The sequence below is a fragment of the Salvelinus fontinalis genome, chromosome 36, assembly GCF_029448725.1.
Source record: "Salvelinus fontinalis isolate EN_2023a chromosome 36, ASM2944872v1, whole genome shotgun sequence".
NCBI lineage: Eukaryota > Metazoa > Chordata > Actinopteri > Salmoniformes > Salmonidae > Salvelinus > Salvelinus fontinalis.
The window spans coordinates 23,401,991-23,422,872 of record NC_074700.1 but is presented as its reverse complement, the minus strand read 5'-3'; the positions used below and the strand labels follow the sequence as shown (position 1 = coordinate 23,422,872).

The following is a 20,882-nucleotide window of genomic DNA, read 5'->3' as shown; positions in this document are numbered from 1 at the left end:
CATAGAATGTACAGTATACAGGCCAACTCAGCAACAGCAGCCATAGAATGTACAGTATACAGGCCAACTCAGCTACTGCAGCCATAGAATGTACAGTATACAGGCCAACTCAGCTACAGCAGCCATAGAATGTACAGTATACAGGCCACCTCAGCTACTGCAGCCATAGAATGTACAGTATACAGGCCAACTCAGCTACAGCAGCCATAGAATGTACAGTATACAGGCCAACTCAGCTACTGCTGCTATAGAATGTACAGTATACAGGCCAACTCAGCTACTGCAGCCATAGAATGTACAGTATACAGGCCAACTCAGCTACAGCAGCCATAGAATGTACAGTATACAGGCAAACTCAGCTACTGCAGCCATAGAATGTACAGTATACAGGCCAACTCAGCTACTGCTGCCATAGAATGTACAGTATACAGGCCAACTCAGCTACAGCAGCCATAGAATGTACAGTATACAGGCCAACTCAGCTACTGCTGCCATAGAATGTACAGTATACAGGCCAACTCAGCTACTGCAGCCATAGAATGTACAGTATACAGGCCAACTCAGCTACTGCAGCCAAAGAATGTACAGTATACAGGCCAACTCAGCTACAGCAGCCATAGAATGTACAGTATACAGGCCAACTCAGCTACTGCAGCCATAGAATGTACAGTATACAGGCCAACTCAGCTACTGCTGCCATAGAATGTACAGTATACAGGCCAACTCAGCTACTGCTGCCATAGAATGTACAGTATACAGGCCAACTCAGCTACTGCAGCCATAGAATGTACAGTATACAGGCCAACTCAGCTACTGCAGCCATAGAATGTACAGTATACAGGCCAACTCAGCTACTGCAGCCATAGAATGTACAGTATACAGGCCAACTCAGCTACAGCAGCCATAGAATGTACAGTATACAGGCCAACTCAGCTACTACAGCCATAGAATGTACAGTATACAGGCCAACTCAGCTACTGCAGCCATAGAATGTACAGTATACAGGCCAACTCAGCTACTGCAGCCATAGAATGTACAGTATACAGGCCAACTCAGCTACTGCAGCCATAGAATGTACAGTATACAGGCCAACTCAGCTACTGCAGCCATAGAATGTACAGTATACAGGCCAACTCAGCTACTGCAGCCATAGAATGTACAGTATACAGGCCAACTCAGCTACTGCAGCCATAGAATGTACAGTATACAGGCCAACTCAGCTACTGCAGCCATAGAATGTACAGTATACAGGCCAATTCAGCTACTGCAGCCATAGAATGTACAGTATACAGGCCAACTCAGCTACTGCAGCCATATAATGTACAGTATACAGGCCAACTCAGCTACTGCTGCTATAGAATGTACAGTATACAGGCCAACTCAGCTACTGCAGCCATAGAATGTACAGTATACAGGCCAACTCAGCTACTGCTGCTATAGAATGTACAGTATACAGGCCAACTCAGCTACTGCTGCTATAGAATGTACAGTATACAGGCCAACTCAGCTACTGCAGCCATAGAATGTACAGTATACAGGCCAACTCAGCTACTGCAGCCATAGAATGTACAGTATACAGGCCAACTCAGCTACAGCAGCCATAGAATGTACAGTATACAGGCCACCTCAACTACTGCAGCCATAGAATGTACAGTATACAGGCCAACTCAGCTACTGCTGCCATAGAATGTACAGTATACAGGCCAACTCAGCTACTGCTGCTATAGAATGTACAGTATACAGGCCAACTCAGCTACTGCTGCCATAGAATGTACAGTATACAGGCCAACTCAGCTACTGCAGCCATAGAATGTACAGTATACAGGCCAACTCAGCTACTGCTGCCATAGAAATTCCTAGAAATTCCTTCATAACACGACTAGCTCACATCCTGCCTGAGACTTACAGCCAATCAATGCCAACACACCACTCATTCATTCTGTACTGATTGGAGGGACGAGGGAGGGATGGAAGGAGAAGGTGGGATGGAAGGAGAAGGGGGGATGAGTGAAGGAAGAAGTGTGGAATGTGAGGGAGGAGGACGGAAAAGGGAGATGAGAGAACGACGGAAGTGAGGGATACAGGGATGAAGAAAGGTTGTGTTGCTTTGATAAAACATGCTGCCCTAAGGAGAGAGAGGAGATGAAGAAGTGGAAGAAGGCTTGGTGTGTGTGTGTGTTCAGGGAGTTGTTAAGAGGTTAAATTGGTGATCAGAGGAAAGGTTGATCACTGCTCACTGGGGAAATGGACACACACACACACACACACACACACAAGCAGAAGAAGGGAGGGAGGGAGAGGAGAAAGAGGTGGAAGGAGAGAAGGGAGAAGTCGTATCAGACTACATGTACTGACAAAGCCCCGCGGTGGTGCTGCGATGTCTGGGACCTATCACTGTTACTGGGGAGGGTCAAACATGCATCCCTGCCACGCTTAGATCCAGAGCACAGGGCTTTGATCCCAGTAACGAGTGCCCGTTTCCCCCTTGTTGAACAGGTGGGATGCCCCCCCTGGAGCCTTCTGGAGCTGAGAAATCTGATGGAGACTCATGCTGTCAAAGGTTATTCAATAATTTGGCTAGGGATGCATGGGATACATGGATGGGTGAAGTGGGGGGGGGGGTTCTGTGTGTGTGAGAGAATGATAATAATAATAATAACGATGACTATCAGAAACAAACAAAAGGAATATAAATAGTCTAAATAAAGAGATCGATTAAAAATAAATGAGAGAATGAAAGTGAAGAGAGGATAGATGGAAGGAGGAAGTTGGGAGGGATGGGGGGATGAGATGAGAGGGGGATGGAGAGAAGGAGGGATGAGAAGAGCAGAAGGGAGGGAGGGATGGGATAAGAGGGGGAAGAAAGGAAAAGAGCAGAGAAGGATGAAGGGAAGATAAGGAGAAAGGAGAGGAAAGGAGGTTGATGACTGCAGCCAGCTCACAGAGGGATAGCAGCAGTGATTCATTGGTCATGTGACTCCCCCCCTCCCTCTGTCCTCCATCCCTCCCTTCTCTCCTCTGCTGGGTGAGTCATCCTTCGCTCCTCCATGTTCATGCAGAACCACTGCAGAACCCTCAGGCAGCCACACACACAAAGTGCAGACAGCATGCGCACAGTCAGGCACACTCACAAGAGACACATACATACTGCAGTCCACTGGTGTGCGTGGCCAAAGAGCTCTATTTTCACGTCATCTGACAATAGCGCCGGTTCCAACCGAAGTGCCAGTGCCGTTCACCAAACTCCAGGTGGTGGTGGTCAGAGGTCTTTGGCCACGCATACCAGTGGTGGGTTTAGTGTTGTAAAACAGAAGCCTATACAGAAAACGACCTCACACCTACCGTAAAATATGGTGGTGGATCTTTGATTTTATGGGGCTGTTTTGCTTCCACTGGTCCTGGGGCCCTTGTTAAGGTCAACGGCATCATGAACTTTACGCAGTACCACAAAATCGACATTTTGCAACAGCCATCTCAGTCCCTGAACTTGAAGCCCATTGAAAACCTGTGGTTTGAATTGAAGAGGACAGTCCATAAGAACAGATGAAGGACATCAAAGATCTGGAAAGATTCTGTATGGAGGAGTGGTCAAAGATCCCTCCCAATGTGTTCTCCAATCTCATCAAATATGTTTGTAAAAGGCGCAGTGTCATTATCCTTGCAAGGAGAGTGTGCTAGAGTAATGAAAACAGAGGCACCAATAATTGACTACTATCTTTTAAATGTCTTTTTGGTATTACTTCTTAAACAAAATCTCTTCCTCTTATAATTGTATTAGTATAAAATAGAATTTCCTAATTTTTCCCTCAGTATTTGTATTATGTATTTTATAGTATTTTTTGCTGATCTTTATCAAAGGTGGTAATAACTCTGGACCTGACTAATGTAACAGAGTAGATCTAGTCCAGTCCAACCAGCTACATATAGTTCATCTGGTATAACCAGCCACAGCCAGGCCATATTAGGACATGATACATACAAATGGAATACACACCCACATAATCAAAAACAGACCCATCTCTCTTTCTTCCCTCTCTCGCTCTCATGTTTTTTTCTCCTTCAGTCCCTCTCTCTCACACACACACACACGATGCACCCACGACCTGCATTATTATTTGTGATATACTCCCAGTCATTTTCCATCTCTGTGTACTGATGATGTATTGATGGTGTGCATCCCAAATGGCACCCTATTCCCTATGTAGTGCCCGCTACAGTGCACTACTTTTGACCAGGACCCATAGGTAAAAGTAGTGCACTATGTAGGGAAAAGGGTGCCGTTTGGGACACAATCAGATGGAAAACAGAATGGAGCATTTTAACATTCTATGTTTATTTCAGGGCCCCATACCGTCACCAAGGATAATAGCTTTCTCAAAAAAGGTCTGGGCTAATCACTGCCATTTAGAAGAGAAGTATGGCGGTAGGGCGGGAATCTGCGAAAGAGGTGAGGGAGGAGGAGAGGAAGAGGAAATGAGAAGAGGAAGAGGGGGGGTCAGGAGGAGGGGAGAGTTCACCAACCTCAACATCATAGCAGGAACAGTCTGTGGGAATGCAGCACGGCCTCAAATTATCAGTCCGTGTGTGTGTGTGTGGGGGGGGGGGGGGGGGGGGGGGGGTACTGTATTTCCATTGCAAATCTGAGAGCCCTTTCCTGCCTACTCTGATACTAAGCCACCCACACCTTTGGATCCGACACACACCCCCTCTCTCCCTCACTAGCGCTCTCTCCAAGCCTTTGTCGGTGACTAATGTGGGCTTGCTGAAATAACACAGCATTAAAGATGCATAATACAGAGGGTTAGAGAGAGGTATTTGGCTGTGGGGGAGCCAAGTAGGACCATGTGTGGGTTAGAGAGAGGTATTTGGCTGTGGGGGAGCCAAGTAGGACCATGTGTGGGTTAGAGAGAGGTATCTGGCTGTGGGGGAGCCAAGTAGGACCATGTGTGGGTTAGAGAGAGGTATTTGGCTGTGGGGGAGCCAAGTAGGACCATGTGTGGGTTAGAGAGAGGTATCTGGCTGTGGGGGAGCCAAGTAGGACCATGTGAGGGTTAGAGAGAGGTATCTGGCTGTGGGGGAGCCAAGCAGGACCATGTGAGGGTTAGAGAGAGGTATCTGGCTGTGGGGGAGCCAAGTAGGACCATGTGAGGGTTAGAGAGAGGTATCTGGCTGTGGGGGAGCCAAGTAGGACCATGTGTGGGTTAGAGAGAGGTATCTGGCTGTGGGGGAGCCAAGTAGGACCATGTGTGGGTTAGAGAGAGGTATCTGGCTGTGGGGGAGCCAAGTAGGACCATGTGAGGGTTAGAGAGAGGTATCTGGCTGTGGGGGAGCCAAGTAGGACCATGTGAGGGTTAGAGAGAGGTATCTGGCTGTGGGGGAGCCAAGTAGGACCATGTGAGGGTTAGAGAGATGTATCAGGCTGTGTGTGAGCCAAGTAGGACCATGTGAGGGTTAGAGAGAGGTGTCTGGCTGTGGGGGAGCCAAGTAGGACCATGTGAGGGTTAGAGAGGGATATCTGGCTGTGGGGGAGCCAAGTAGGACCATGTGAGGGTTAGAGAGAGGTATCTGGCTGTGGGGGAGCCAAGTAGGACCATGTGAGGGTTGGAGGGGACAAGGGACTGAAGTCCCAAATGTATTTAGGCATATTTAGTACTATTTTAGGAAGTATGCCAGGGAAGTGTATTCATTGTATACTTGCAAGTTCAATATTGATATGTTGGCCATATCTCCATCATCTAGTCAGCCCAGAGCTACTGCTGCGTCCCCATGGTAGCTCTGAGACGGCCATGTCAGTTTGGTGCCAACATGATGCCCTGAATGCCCAATTCATCCTCGATACTTTGTGACAGCTCTGAAAACATTGAACAGTTTGTGGTGGGTTAGGTATTGCCTGAATAAATCCACCTGTACTCCTATTCTGTGCCTTATTTACGGACAGACTGTCCTCCTTTATCTCATCCCTCCATCTCCCTCGGACTCGTTTCTCGCTCTCTGCTGTATGGCGAGGCTGAGCTTCACTTCACACGGTCACAAAAGAACGGTGACTCATACACTTAGAGGCTCCATCTCCCTTTCCCCTTTCTTTCTCTATCCCTATCTTACACCAACAGCTTGGCTTTGGATACTCTCTGAATTTAAAACAGTAGCTACATCTACAGGTATGCATTTACACCTATAGAGACTGACATTTCCCACTAACACTAACATTTGTCGACACAAAAACACTCCTTTATCTCCCACAAACAGCTTCCTACACTGAGGCTTTGAAACGTCTCTGAATTTCAAAACAGCAGCTACATCAACTGGTAGCTGTGCATTAAGGTCTATAGACTGGCACTTCCTATTGGAATCCATTTCTTTAAACATGCATGGGCATTCTGTAGTTAACACAAAATGCTTTAACAAAACGACTACTAGCTACAGTTACATTTTAGTCATTTAAAATAAGGACAGACGCCCTTATCCAGACCGACTTACTGTCAGTACATTCAACTAAGGTAGGTAACAGTTAAACAATTCAGAAGGCACAAATACACAATACTTTTAAAATGTGATTTTATTGTCATTATAAAATTACATTCCCACATGATTCCGTCTGCAACCCATTGTAAATCGTCATTGTAAATAAGAATTTGTTCTTCAGTGACTTGCCTAGTTAAATAAATTTAGGGAAGAGGGTGCCATGACTGGACCTTAGTTCAGTAGTTATTTATCAGACCTCCCACTCCTAATGCTGGATTACAAAATGAATAAAACACCACAGAGTCCCTGAAAAACCTCAACACTACTCAAAATAGCTTCCAACTTCAGGTGTAGTTCCAATAATCCACACTAGACCACTAAGAAGCTCTGTCCCATTGCTCAGATCCCTTTGAACAGAACACTATATAGGGCAGATGCGATGGAGGATTGAGAAGAAGATGGAGTATGACTTCATCTAATAATTCCTCACCATGAACGCTGCAGACCGGAAGCACTGGTGCTCTCCCCTAGAAGCCTTGTGTTACTCCAGACACAAAGAGGATTGGGTAGGTAGGTAAGCAATATATTGGGCATGAATTCTAAGTTGTATGCCAGTGTGGATATTGGAACATAGCCTATGTATTGATACTACTTGGAGTAAAGCAACATATTTGGGAATGCACACTAGCAAGTAGTATGAACATTGGAACGTACCTTGTTAAAAGCAAAGGGCTAAAGTCTGGTTATAAGAACACATGTTTATAGTGTGAAGCCAAACTCTACTAGTTGCAGTTTCTTCCCTCTTGTTGCAGACAAACACATGATGAATCTTTGGAGGGTAGGTATTCCATAGGCGTAAATTGGGGAGAAATTATCTGCCATGTGGTATAGTACTGCATTTAGTGTGTGTGTGCATATATATATATATATATATATATATATATATATATATATATATATATATATATATATATATATATATAGGAATGGTAGCTAGGTCCATTTCTTTGTTGTATTTCTCCCAAAAAAAGTCACATGCATCTAAAAGTAGTTCACTTTTTTATGCATTGCAGCTCAAAAACAACCTGAAACTATTTTTTGCCCTGGGTTAGTTTTAACTAAGTTGAATCATCATCATCAACATCATCACTTTGAGCCCTTTAAACACGTTCATGTTAGCACATCCACACAAGGGCTAAAACGGCACAAACTTCTCCGTTGGTTACTTGCTCACCACAAGAAAGCCTGGGCGAGAGAGGAGAGATGGAGCGATGGTCTGAAACAGTTCCGGAATAGAACACAGAACTAGAATTCTAAAGGAACTCTGGATGGAACTGGAATTTTGGGAAGAATAATTTTTCAGATTTGTTTCCCTTCATCTTTATATGAATGTCAAGGTTACTTATTTTTGTTCCCTGACAAGATCCTACTATAGGTTCAACAAAGCTCACCAATGCAGACAATCAATGTGTTCCCTTAAAAACAGCAAACGTATTATATTACTATTATTAATAATAATCTCATAACATGTGGTCCATATACAAAACATTTTAAAACAGCCATTTATTTAAAACCAAATTCATGTCCCCCAAATGGCACCCTATTCCCTTTGTAGTGCCCTACTTTTTACCAGAGGCCATGTGCACTATATATAGGGAATAGGTTGCCATTTGGCGATGCAACCCTAATCTGATCAAACGTAATCTGTTCAGTGATGTTTTGATGTTTAATTGCATTCCCAGCTATAAAAAGGCTTGAGATGTGTTCTGACCTGCCTCTTTTGAGGGAAGTGTCAAAGGTCAAATCAGACCTGGGTTCTAAAACTATTTCAAATACTTAAAGCCGAGCTTGATTGGCACAATGGAACCAATAGAATGGTCTCCAGGCAGGCCAAAGCAAACGCTGGAAGTACTTGAAGGATTTTCAGATACTATTTGAACCTACATCTGGGTTACATAACAGTAGTAATAAATAAATCTTCCAGCCAAAATTGGAATGATTTTCACAGAGCTAATATACATAGGGCGTGGATCATTACGGTTGCAATATTCCGTTAACTTCCCAAAAATTCTCAGGTTATCCAAAAATAGTTGTAAGATCCCAGGAATCATTTTTTTTTACATTTTACATTTTAGTCATTTAGCAGACGGTCTTATCCAGAGCGACTTACAGTAGAGTGCATACATTTTATTACATTTTTTTTTACATACTGAGACAAGGATATCCCTACCGGCCAAACCCTCCCTAACCCGGACGACGCTATGCCAATTGTGCGTCGCCCCACGGACCTCCCGGTTGCGGCCGGCTGCAACAGAGCCTGGGCGCGAACCCAGCCCAGCCTGGGCACGAACCCAGAGACTCTGGTGGCGCAGCTAGCACTGCGATGCAGTGCCCTAGACCACTGCGTCACCCGGGAGACGTTATCAGACAGGATTTAACAGGTAATCCAGAATCCACCATTAAGGATTTCTGGAAAACTTGAGAATTTTGGGAAAGTTAGTTTTACAACCTTAAACCATCATGATAATATACAATTAATGTCAGCAATGCTTTGAATTCAGTAGTACCAGAACGTCAACGGTGTGAATCTCATCGGACCCCCCCGGCTTAACCCAAACCCCTCCATTTACCCCCTCCCCATACACACCCACATCACAAACCCCCTTTCCTCCCCCCTGCACCTGGAACGCAAAGAGTCTTTGTCTGTAGCCTGATAAAGTGCTGTGAGCAGAGTACCCTGCTGTCACTATGCCAGACCCATCTCCTCTAGAACACTCCTGGGAGATTCATCCTCCTGTAGGGGGAGATAGAGAGAAGGGGAACAGCATAGAATGACATATTACAAGTCTAGAATGTACATTATCACATTCTAGCATTATGAGGGTCTATGAACTCATCCCCTCTTGTAATTCAACAGTATCTCTGTGGGGAACAGATGCTCTGACAGGATAATGATTACCACCACCGTACAACACAAAAAAACATACATCATTCATTCTAAGGTAGAGTCCTAGCAAGTATGATAGGGAGAACTCCAAAATACACCGATTGAGGTCGAGTGAGACTCAAATGTTGGTTAAAAACAGCCATTCAATAGTTTGAAGTATCAATAACACTGGTTAGCTGGAGTTTCACATTATTTTTACTAAGAGATCATTTCTACCTCCTGTGGTGTGTGTGTGTGTGTACCTCCTGCAGTAGGTCGGCCTGTTCGATGGCCTTGAGTACACTCTTCTTGGACGTGTCCTGGATCTCTCCCCCAATCAGAAACTCATCCAGTATAAAGTAGGCCTTCTCAAAGTTAAAGATGATGTCCAGCTCACAAACCTGCCGGGGCGAACGCACACACGCAGGGAGGAATCAGAATCACCTTTATTTACCAAGTACATTTGCCTAAAAACACAGAATTTGAAGGAGAGAGGGGAGAGGGTTTAAGAGAGGGATGGTAACCACAGTCCATTCAGAAAGTTCAGACCCCATCACCTTTTCCCACATTTGTTACATTACAGCCTTATTCTAAAATTGAATACATAAAAATCCTCAGCAACCTACACACAATACCCCATAATGATAAAGCAAAAACAGATTTAGAAATGTTTGCAAATTTATTACAAATAAAAAACAGAAATACCTTATTTACATATGTATTCAGACCCTTTGCTATGCGACTCGAAATTGAGCTCAGATGCATCTTGTTTCCATTGATCATCCTTGAGATGTTTCTACAACTTGGAGTCCACCTGTGGTACATTAAATTGATTGGACATGATTTGGAAAGGCACACACCTGTCTATATAAGGTCCCACAGTTGACAGTGCATGTCAGAGCAAAAACCAAGCCATGAAGTTGAAGGAATTGTCCGTAGAGCTCCGAGACAGGATTATGTCGAGGCACAGATCTGAGGAAGTGTACCAAAACATTTCTGCAGCATTGAAGGTCCCCAAGAGCACAGTGGCCTCCATCATTCTTAAATGGAAAAAGTTTGGAACCACCAAGACTCTTCCAAGAGCTGGCCACTCGGCCAAACTGAGCAATCGGGGGAGAAGGGCCTTGGTCAGGAAGGTCACTGACAGAGCTCTAGAGTTCCTCTAGCAATGGGAGAATCTTCCAGAAGGACAACCATCTCTGCAGCACTCCACCAGTCAGGTCTTTATGGTAGAGTGGCCAGAGAAGCCACTCGACAGTAAATGGCAGATGACAACCACACTTGGAGTTTGTCAAAAGGCACCTAAAGGACTCTGATCATAAAAAACAAAATTCTCAGGTCTGATGAAACCAAGATTGAACTTTTTGGCATGAATGTCAAGCTTCACATCTGGAGGAAACCTGGCACCATCCCTACAGTGAAGCATGGTGGTGGCAGCATCATGATGTGGGGATGTTTTTCAGCAGCGGGGACTGGGAGACTAGTCAGGATCGAAGCAAAGAAACGGAGCAAAGTACAGAGTTCCTTGATAAAAACCTGCTCCAGAGCGCTCAGGAACTCAGACTGAGGTGAAGATTCACCTTCAAACAGGACAACGACCCTAAGCACACAGCCAAGACAGGGCCGGAGTGGCATCAGGACAAGTCTCTGATTGTCCTTGAGTGGCCCTACCAGAGCCCGGACTTGAACTCGATCGAACATCTCTGGACAGACCTGAAAATAGCTGTGCAGCGATGCTCCCCATCCAACCTGGAAGAGCTTGAGTGGATCTGCAGAGAAGAATGGGAGAAACTCCCCAAATACAGGTGTGCCAAACTTGTAGTGTCATACGCAAGAAGACTCAAGTACGTAATCACTGCAAAAGGCGCTTCAACAAAGTACTGAGTAAAGGGTCTGGATACTTATGTAAATGTGATATTTCCATTTTTTATTTGGAATAAATTGCAAAATTTTGGAAAAAACAGTTTTGATTTATCATTATGGGCTATTATTTGTAGATTGAGGGGGAGGGGCACAGAGCCAAGGAGAAGGGCACAGAGCCAGGAGAGGGGCACAGAGCCAGGAGAGGGGCACAGAGCCAGGAGAGACATTTGGCCACAGGAGTGAAGAAAAAAAAGCGAGAGGGTTGGCTACAGGAGAGGGGGATGAGAGAAAGAGTTGGCTATAGAACAAAAGATGGTGAAGGAGAGTGAGGGAGGAGAAAGAAAGAGAGAAGAAGAAAGAATAGGAAAATAGAGTGATAAATATAGAGTAGGAGTGAGAGAGCAAAAGAGAGAGGGTGGAGAAAGAGCGTGAGGGATGAGAGAAAGAGAGCTGGAGTGACTCACACTGCCGAAGTACTTATCCAGCAGCTCTACGAAGCGGTGGATGACCTCCAGAGTAATGAGCTCGTTGTCCTGCTCTTCCACCGCACAGCAGAAATACAGACTGGCATACCTAACACACACACCTGTTGTGTTATTGAAGTTCAACACACCCACACTTTCATCATTGAGGTGTTCCACAGGAGGGAATAACCAGCGAATCTAGAACCCTCCAACTCAGTACTTCTAGTACTTCTGGTAAACCTGGGAATTCAGGGAAAGTTAACAGAATTTTGCAACCCTAGGTTCAGCTGAGAATAAAAGGTCCTGGGGGAATCTCTGGAGCGCCAGTCCAGTCCGTAACCCAGGAAAACTAAGAACTACTGAAAGAGAATCTTGATATGCTGCTGTTAACAATGCCAATCTATGCAGTGTAGCAGCTAAATCCTCACTCTTTCTACCAAAGCAGTGGCGGGTGGCTCTTTGTTATTGTTTGAATGCAGATTGCCTCTTTAATGACTCAAGTCTATGCAGTGAAGTCAGACAATTCAAGGGGTGTGATATTCAAAATGGCATGTGCCAGTCTTATACACCATAGTGTGTGCATCTGTGCGTTAGAGCATTAGAAAAGTCAGTCAGCTCTTTGGCTCCCTCCCCTGGCCAGAAACAGGTACTGCATGACACTGCTGCGCAAATGATTAGACGTTTCTACAGAATCACTAAGCGTCAAAGCCTCACACACCGAGAGATACTTAGTACATCTGTCCAGTGTCGGCAGTAAATGTTTTGTTGTTCACTCAAATCATCTGCCTAGATAGCTTAAGAAAGCAACGCTATGTTTGGCTTGTGCCCACTTCTAAATATGTAGTTAACTAATGTTGGCTAACTAGCAAGCTGCGCTAATGTTGATAGCTAGCTACAATGTGTAGTAAGTCCTTGTTGTGGCCATCTGGCTAGTATCAACATTATGATTAAATCAAAGGATTTGTTCTTGCAAGTTCACATTATCAAAACATAACAAAAAAATGATTTGTGCGCAAAACTCCTTAGCTAAATGTGAAAGACGTAAAGACTTGCTTTCGAAAAAAAATGTATATTATGCTGCTTAATTGTTTAAGTTAGTCCGGGCTCTCCAATTGGCTCAGTTAAATTGTCGGCCACTGACAGGCACGTTCTTTGTTCTAGTAAAAGAAGGAACGGCCTACTACTGTGATAAGTACCCATCGACCCGTCAGGTCTCGGTGTGTCTAACCTCTAAGCTACTGTGGGATCCTATGGGCAGCTTTAACCCAGAGTGTTGTGTGTGGATGCCTTCTGCATGAGTGGTGGAATGAGTGTTATAACAGAATCACTGAGCATCCGCTGTATTGGAGCACACTGTACAATCTAAAACGCTGTCTGCTGTGAGACATCAGTGTTGGGAGAAAACAATACACATGCCTGGAAGACAGCCTGGAGCCTGGGCGATTCACTGTGCTCACACACACAGTAATATCACGAGGTGACATTCTGTCTCTTAAAATCCACCCCCCCGGAAGCACGTTTGAAGGGCAATTATTAACGTCCCCCCTGGAAAAACATTTGAATGGCAATTATTACCAGTAAAGTGGGGCCAGATGTTTTGATGGGGAGAATGATTAGAACATAACACCAAACACTGAGTCACTGGTTGACTCATCATTCCAACCATGACAACTCATTTTCAGAGAGAGTTGGCATTTCAGAAACTCATTCCACAATAAACACTTTCCAGAGGCCCCCTAGAGAGTGTGAGTGAGTACGCACAATTTCAGATACTAATGCACGTATAGCTCACAGATAGCAGCCCATGGAGCACATGCTCAAGTGTGTGTGAACAGCGCATAGCGCCTACCTGCTGTTCCACACAACCATGAAGACGTAGGCATTACAACAAACAGCCTGTCCTTTTAGGGAAGTGTAGGATGTAGTACTGTACATGTAGGAGGTGATTATATCATGAATATTGTGAATGTATATCTACTGTGCATGTTGAAACAGAGCGAGAGAGAAATATTCCAGTACCTCTTGTAGACAATCTTGAGGTCCCTCCACTCCAGGAAGCTGCTCATCTTGGGTTTGCGGGCCAGGACCACCTGCATCAGTTCCCTGACCATCTTCTTCTTGTCCCTCTCGGCCGTGGCCGTGTACCACTTCTGGAGACGCAGCTTCCCCTGCCGACTGAACAGCAGCATGAAACGCATCTATACAGGGGGAGGAGATAGCAAGACATTGAAATATATTGGTTGTCCAAGACTAGGTTTAATCTGTGTCTGGGAACCCAGGGAGAGTGGAGGAGGAAGCAGGGGGTATGATAGACAGAGTTACCAGAAGGGAGATCTAGACATAATAAAGATAAATATTCAGTTGTTGGATAAATACTGGACACACACCACACACAGTGAGTCTGATACATTAACAGCCTGCACTGGGATGATGGTAGAGCGCAGTGGGAGGGAGAGAGAGAGAGGAAGAGATGAGGTAGAGAGAGAGGAAGACAGACAGAGAGCAAGGTGGGAGAGAGAGAGCGAGAAAGACAGATTAGAGGAAAACCGATGGAGGAAGAAAGACAGAGCCCTTAACTCATGACTCTCAAGTGCATTATTTTTTATAAAGAACTGCAGGAGTCTACTGCAGGTATTTCTAAACTGGAGTAATGTGATTCAGTTAAAAAAATGCATTTATTTATTTTTCCCCTTCTCATTTTCAAACAGTACATTTATATTTTTCAATGGGGCTATAGATTTGGGTGAGGTCCCCCCCTCACCTGAGTAGCCTCGTTTCACTGCCAAAAATTCAATTAAACCATCTAGTGTTCAGCGAAATAAAAACAATGTCAAATACAGGTAGCCTAGTCAAATAATTAACATCCAATCACATTAACAGTTACTCTCTCGCTGGAAACCTTCACTCTTGCGTAGACATTTAGAAACGAAACATGACAATTTGAAAAATAAACCACAGGATTTTGAGCGAGAATAAAGATGAATTTCGAGTAGCAAGACATGCATAAAAGCAACACATACCATTAATAAGAAGTGGCTAGAAGCATCTTATATGGTGAGCTACCGAGTGGCTAGGACAGGCAAGCCCCATACTATTGTGGAGGACTTCATTCTTCCTGCTGCCACGGATATGGCTGGGACAATGCTGGGGGTGGCTTCATAAAACACTGTTTCACGACGCATCAGCGACATGGCAGGAGATGTTGACACAATTAATGCTTTGCATACAAGCCAGTGAATATATAGGTTACAGCTGGATGAATCAACAGACGTGGCAGGCCTGGCACAGCTCATGGTATATGTCCGTTTTGTTCATGGGGGGTCAATTAAGGAAGACATCCTCTTCTGCAAACCAGGACAACAGGAGAGGATATTTTTAAAGTACTGGACAGCTTTGTGACATCAAATGGACATGTGGTCAAGATGTGTTGGTATCTGTACTGATGGCACAAAAGCCATGACAGGGAGACATAGTGGAGTGGTAACACGCGTACAAGCAGTTGCTCCAGACGCCATTTGGGTACACTGCAGCATCCACTGAGAGGCTCTTGCTGCCAAGGGAATGCCTGACAGCTTGAAAGATGTTTTGGACACTACAGTGAAAATGGTTAACTTTGTTAAAGCATGGCCCCTGAACTCGTGTATTTTCTGCATTATGCAATGATATGGGAAGTGACCATGTAACGCTTTTACAAGATACAGAAGTGCACTTGTTATCAAGGGGGAAAGTATTGATGTTTTTTTGAATTGCGAGACAAACTTAAAGTTCTCTTTACTGACCATAATTTTCACTTGTCTGACCGCTTGCATGATGACAAGTTTCCTCACGACTGGCCTATCTGGGTAATATTTTTTCCTCACCTGAATGATCTGAATCTAGGATTACAGGGACTCTCCGCAACTACATTCAATGTACGGGGGAAAAAATGATGAAGTTGGAGCTCTTTTCTGTCCGCATTAACAAGGACAACACACAGGTCTTTCCATCATTGTATGGTTGTGTGTGCAAATGAACTCAAGCTTACAGACAATGTCAAAAGTGATATCGCAAAGCACCTGAGTGAACTGGGTGCGCAATTACTTTCCCGAAACGGACGACACAAACAACTGGATTCGTTATCCCTTTCATGCCCTGCCTCCAGTCCATTTACCGATATCTGAACAAAAGAACCTCATCGAAATTGCAACAAGCGGTTTGGTGAAAATGTCATTTAAATCAGAAGCCACTGCCAGATTTCTGGATAGGGCTAAGCTCAGAGTTTCTTGCATTGGCAAATAGCACTGTTAAGACACTGATGCCCTTTGCAATCACGTACCTACAGTTGAAGTTGGAAGTTTACATACACTTAGGTTGGAGTAATTCAAATTGTTTTTCAACCACTCTACAAATATCTTGTTAACAAACTATAGTTTGGCAAGTCGGTTAGGACATCTACTTTGTGCATGACAAGTAATTTTTCCAACAACTGTTTACAGACAGATTATTTCACTATCACAATTTCAGTGGGTCAGAAGTTTACATACACTAAGTTGACTGTGCATTTAAACAGCTTGGAAAATTCCAGAAAATTATGTCATGGCATCAGAAGCTTCTGATAAATGATGTCAATTAGCCTGAGTCAATTGGAGGTGTACCCGTGGATCTATTTCAAGGCCTACCTTCAAACTCAGTGCATCTTTGCTTGACATCATGAGAAAGTCAAAAGTAATCAGCCAAGACCTCAGAAAAAAAATTGTAGACCTCCACAAGTCTGGTTCATACTTTGGGAGCAATTTCCAGACGCCTGAAGGTACCACGTTCATCTGTACAAACAATAGTACGCAAGTATAAACATCATGGGACCACGCAGCCGTCATACTGCTCAGGAAGGAGGCGCATTCTGTCTCCTAGAGATGAATGTACCTTGGTGCGAAAAGTGCAAATCAATCCCAGAACAGCAGCAAAGGACCTTGTGAAGATGCTGGAAGAAACAGGTACAAAAGTATCTATATCCACAGTAAAACAAGTCCTATATCAACATAACCTGAAAAGCCTCTCAGCAAGGAAGAAGCCACTGCTCCAAAACCGCCATAAAAAAGCCAGACTACAGTTTGAAACTGCACATGGGGACAAATATCGTACTTTTTGGAGAAATGTCCTCTGGTCTGATGAAACAAATAGAACTGTTTGGCCATAATGACCATCGTTATGTTTGGAGGAAAAAGGGGGATGCTTGCAAGCCGAAGAATACCATCCCAACCGTGAAGCACAGGGGTGGCAGCATCATGTTGTGGGGGTGCTTTGCTGCAGGAGGGACTGGTGCACTTCACAAAATAGATGGCATCATGAGGGAGGACAATTATGTGGATATATTGAAGCAACATCTCAAGACATCAGTCAGGTAGTTAAAGCTTGGTCGCAAATGGGTCTTCCCGAATGGACAACGACCCCAAGCATACTTCCAAAGTTGTGACAAAATGGCTTAAGGACAACAAAGTCAAGGTATTGGAGTGTCCATCACAAAGCCCTGACCTCAATCCTATAGAAATGTGTGGGCAGAACTGAAAAAGTGTGTGCAAGCAAGGAGGCCTACAAACCTGACTCAGTTACGCCAGCTCTGTCAGGAGGATTGGGCCAATATTCACCCAACTTATTGTGGGAAGCTTGTGGAAGGCTACCCGATACGTTTGACCCAAGTTAGACAATTTAACGGCAATGCTACCAAATACTAATGGAGTGTATGAAAACTTCTGACCCACTGGGAATGTGATGAAAGAAATAAAAGCTGAAATAAATCATTCGCTCTACTATTATTCTGGCATTTCACATTCTTAAAATAAAGTAGTGATCCTAACTGACCTAAGACAGGGAATTTGTATTAGGATTAAATGTCAGGAATTGTGAAAAACTGAGTTTAAATGCATTTTGCTAAGGTGTATGTAAACTTCAACTGTATGCGAGAGTGGATTCTCAGCCCTCACTAGCATGAAAACTAAATACAGGCACAGATTATTTGTGGAAAATGATTTAAGACTGAGATTCTCTCCAATACAACCCAACATTTCAGAGTTATGTGCATCCTTTCAAGCACACCCTTCTCATTAACCTGTGGTGAGTTACTCACCATTTTTGACAAACAAATAAGGTTTTATATGTAAGATGGCTAAATATAGAACAAACTGATTGATTATTATTATTTGTGCCCTGGTCCTATAAGAGCTCTTTGTCACTTCCCACGAGCTGGGTTGTGACAAAAACTGACATTTTATTAAACATAAGAATGAGTGTATCGATTAGTGTGTGTGGCAGGCTTACAATGATGGCAAAAAAACAACATTTGAGAGTGCGCTGACCCTGGTGCTAGAGGGGGTACACAGCTGGAGGTTGAATGTTTGAAGGGGTACGGGACTATAAAAAGGTTGGGAACCACTGGTCTACTGTATGCCCACAGTGTTAATATTGAGGATCAACAACTGTCCAGTAGCAGAGATTGCTATAGAACACTGGAACTCCCTGGCACCATGTGGTCTGGTGGAGCGTCAATCTCCTAGATACTAATGTAGCACAAACATTAACCCCGGTAGCATACGGCCCAACTCACACCAACCATTCTCATTAACTCTGGCCCGGATCTCATTCTTAACTCTGTAATACAGCCTGCCTACAACATCATCATATGTGAAAGTCACCTTCTAAAATTACTCCATAAACATATGTGTGTAGTGCGTACTGCCTGCATGTGTGTGAGAGAAAAAGAGAGAAAACAAGAAAGAACAGTGAAGATGTGAGAACTAAACAGTGTGTGTCCTCAGAGACACTACAGAGAGCGAGCGAGGCATGTGATGCGGTAGAAACGGCCATGTTGTGTACAAGAATAGAATTCTCTTTGGGAGTATTCTTAGTCTCATCTGTGTCAGATCCTAAAATATGATGTGATTTAGCAGCAGCAGTCATAAGACTTCGTCAATGGACCCACAGTATTGTAGCCTGGGCCCAGATCTCATATGGTCGTTGTCGCATTTGGCATGACAATGACCATATATGAGTTGGCAAGACAGCGCAAACAGATCGGGAACCAGGCTAACATTATTCAATTTAGCCAACAGAATTGACAGAGCTCTTCTGTGTACAATATGTCCATGTAAAACACAATTAGAACTCAGAGACCCATCACTCTTCAAGAAGCAATGACCAGACAACATTAAATATTAGTTTGTTTAGTAATCAAATATTATTAACAGCAACTGTAGAGATCATTAAAAGTTAGACTGAGGCTAAAGCAAACACAATATTAGATTGAAAGCTATACAGAGAACATCAGTAGTTAGTATCATCTCCTCTGGAACTATTCCGCAGGTCGTTGCTGTAAATGAGAACGTGTTCTCAGTCAACTTACCTGGTAATATAAGGGTTAAATTAAATTTAAAAAGTAGCCTGAGTGCCAGTCTGTCTGTGCCATCATGGCAACTCCTTGTCACTTAGTGCCAAACAAGGAGTTGCCATGATGGCACAAACAGACTGGCACTCAGGCTAGTTAGTTACTACGAAAAATAAAGAAGCAAAGCTGAGCTACACATGATGTTAGGGACCATAGGTTAAATACACAGAACTAGACGAACCATACAAACTAGAGCTGGGTGATAGACAAAAATCCACTATAAATGAATTATCACAATAATTTGAACATTAAGTTTATCACAATGTGTAAGTCTTTTTTTATATTAACCATTAAAACTTACTGTTCTAGCTATCAATTGTCCCATTAAAAATAACCCATATTAGCAAACTTATTTCATTTCAAACTTCACATTTCTGTAGTAGAGCCCTATAGGTTATTTATCATAACGATATTAGCAAAATGTTAAAGATAAGTGTTCGGTTGGTATCGATCCTTGTTGGTTCATCGTCCCAGCTCTAGTACAAACTACTCACACCAATCAATAATACAGACTACTTGGGCTATGCTAGTTCCACTTTACTTACAGTCAAACCCGCTCAGTGCTTTCTCTCTAGTATAAATCTGACAGAGACAAGAGACACGGAAGGGGTGTTATGTCCTGTAGTAGGATACTGGTGACATGGAGACAGTATTTCCCATTTGTATTGGAGTGTACTGATGAAAGGAGTGTTTATCAAGTTGACAAAGGTGGACATGGTCTAACAGTCAATAGTTCATCATTCTGCCCACACTAGTACAATACAGGTATCAGGGTAGCAATACAATAGGTAACTAGTTAGCCTAACTGACTGACAAACAGGTCCGCAACAGAATAACTAATGTCTGAATAGTTAACTGCACATTTAAATCAACACACATTGTTCATTTCTATCATTGCAGATATATAGATAGATGTTTGTCTAATCACTATAGTATTTGGCTAAGCAAATATCAAAGGTTAGTTTGAAGCCTCGAAGCTAACTTGCTAACTAATGAGCGTACATCTTGCTGGCGAAGTTAGAATTTATATTAGATACAATTCGAATGTACAGCCTGTCTATCAGAAAGCAAGTTACCTGTATTTTAGCATTAACCACTTTACATTGCTAACTAGGTAACACAGTACAACTGTCAGTTGGCCAACCGGCTTGGTTTACACTGCTTCCTGAAACCATACACTTTGCTAGCTAATGAGCTAGCAGGTTAGCTTTAGCTAGTCAACTATTTTTATGGCGAGCCGACAATACTTACCATTTTATCGGGTTCTCGACGCAAATATTAAATCGTGTCTTCCTAGATGAATTACTTGATTCGGTTTAAAACGCAGCAAGCGTCAACAGTCCATCTCTATTTTAGCAGAACACTACGGCTAACGCAAACAACCCATTCGGCCAGTCAACTAGCTCGTAGTAGGAAAGAATCCGGTGACAGACGTCACCTCACTGAACATGCGCATTGCGCTTTTTGAGGCAACCGTTTTGTAGCCAGGCCAACTCGCTAGAGTTTTTTATTTAAATTTATTGCAACAATAATAACAATATTACACATCTATACAGGGACATTCATGTGAATACAATGAAAAAATTAAATAAACAAACACCAGGTGAACCCCCCCATACACACACCAAAAAATATATACCCTTGTCAAAGGCCTTTGGCGGATTTCCTGATAATTTTAATAACTCTATTATTCAAAATCAATGTTTTATGGGGGGGAAATTGTGCTTGAATAATCTTTTCCAGAAAAAAA

General features: G+C 43.5%; 1 protein-coding gene across 2 annotated transcripts; it reads right to left on the bottom strand.

Annotated features, from left to right (window-relative positions):
• Nucleotides 1–6,538: 6,538 nt before the first annotated feature.
• LOC129835459 (AP-1 complex subunit sigma-1A-like) lies at nucleotides 6,539–20,569 on the bottom strand. 2 transcript variants are annotated; one of them, XM_055901095.1, is made up of 5 exons: nucleotides 20,384–20,569; nucleotides 13,735–13,913; nucleotides 11,716–11,824; nucleotides 9,652–9,789; nucleotides 6,539–9,256 (listed from the first exon to the last, which is right to left on the bottom strand). In XM_055901095.1, exons 1-5 carry the CDS (start codon nucleotides 20,384–20,386, stop codon nucleotides 9,209–9,211), a joined length of 477 nt encoding a protein of 158 aa, XP_055757070.1. In that variant the 5' UTR covers nucleotides 20,387–20,569; the 3' UTR covers nucleotides 6,539–9,208. The 2 variants fall into 2 exon arrangements, with proteins under 2 accessions (XP_055757070.1, XP_055757071.1); XM_055901096.1 differs by lacking the exon at nucleotides 20,384–20,569 and adding an exon at nucleotides 19,678–19,705.
• Nucleotides 20,570–20,882: the final 313 nt, after the last annotated feature.

Coding starts and splice junctions, on each gene's coding strand:
- LOC129835459 (XM_055901095.1), bottom strand. Junction 11,825..13,734: donor CTCAAGATTGTCTACAAGAG/GTACTGGAATAT, acceptor TGTGTGTGTTAG/GTATGCCAGTCTGTATTTCT. Junction 9,790..11,715: donor TGGATAAGTACTTCGGCAGT/GTGAGTCACTCC, acceptor TCGCCCCGGCAG/GTTTGTGAGCTGGACATCAT.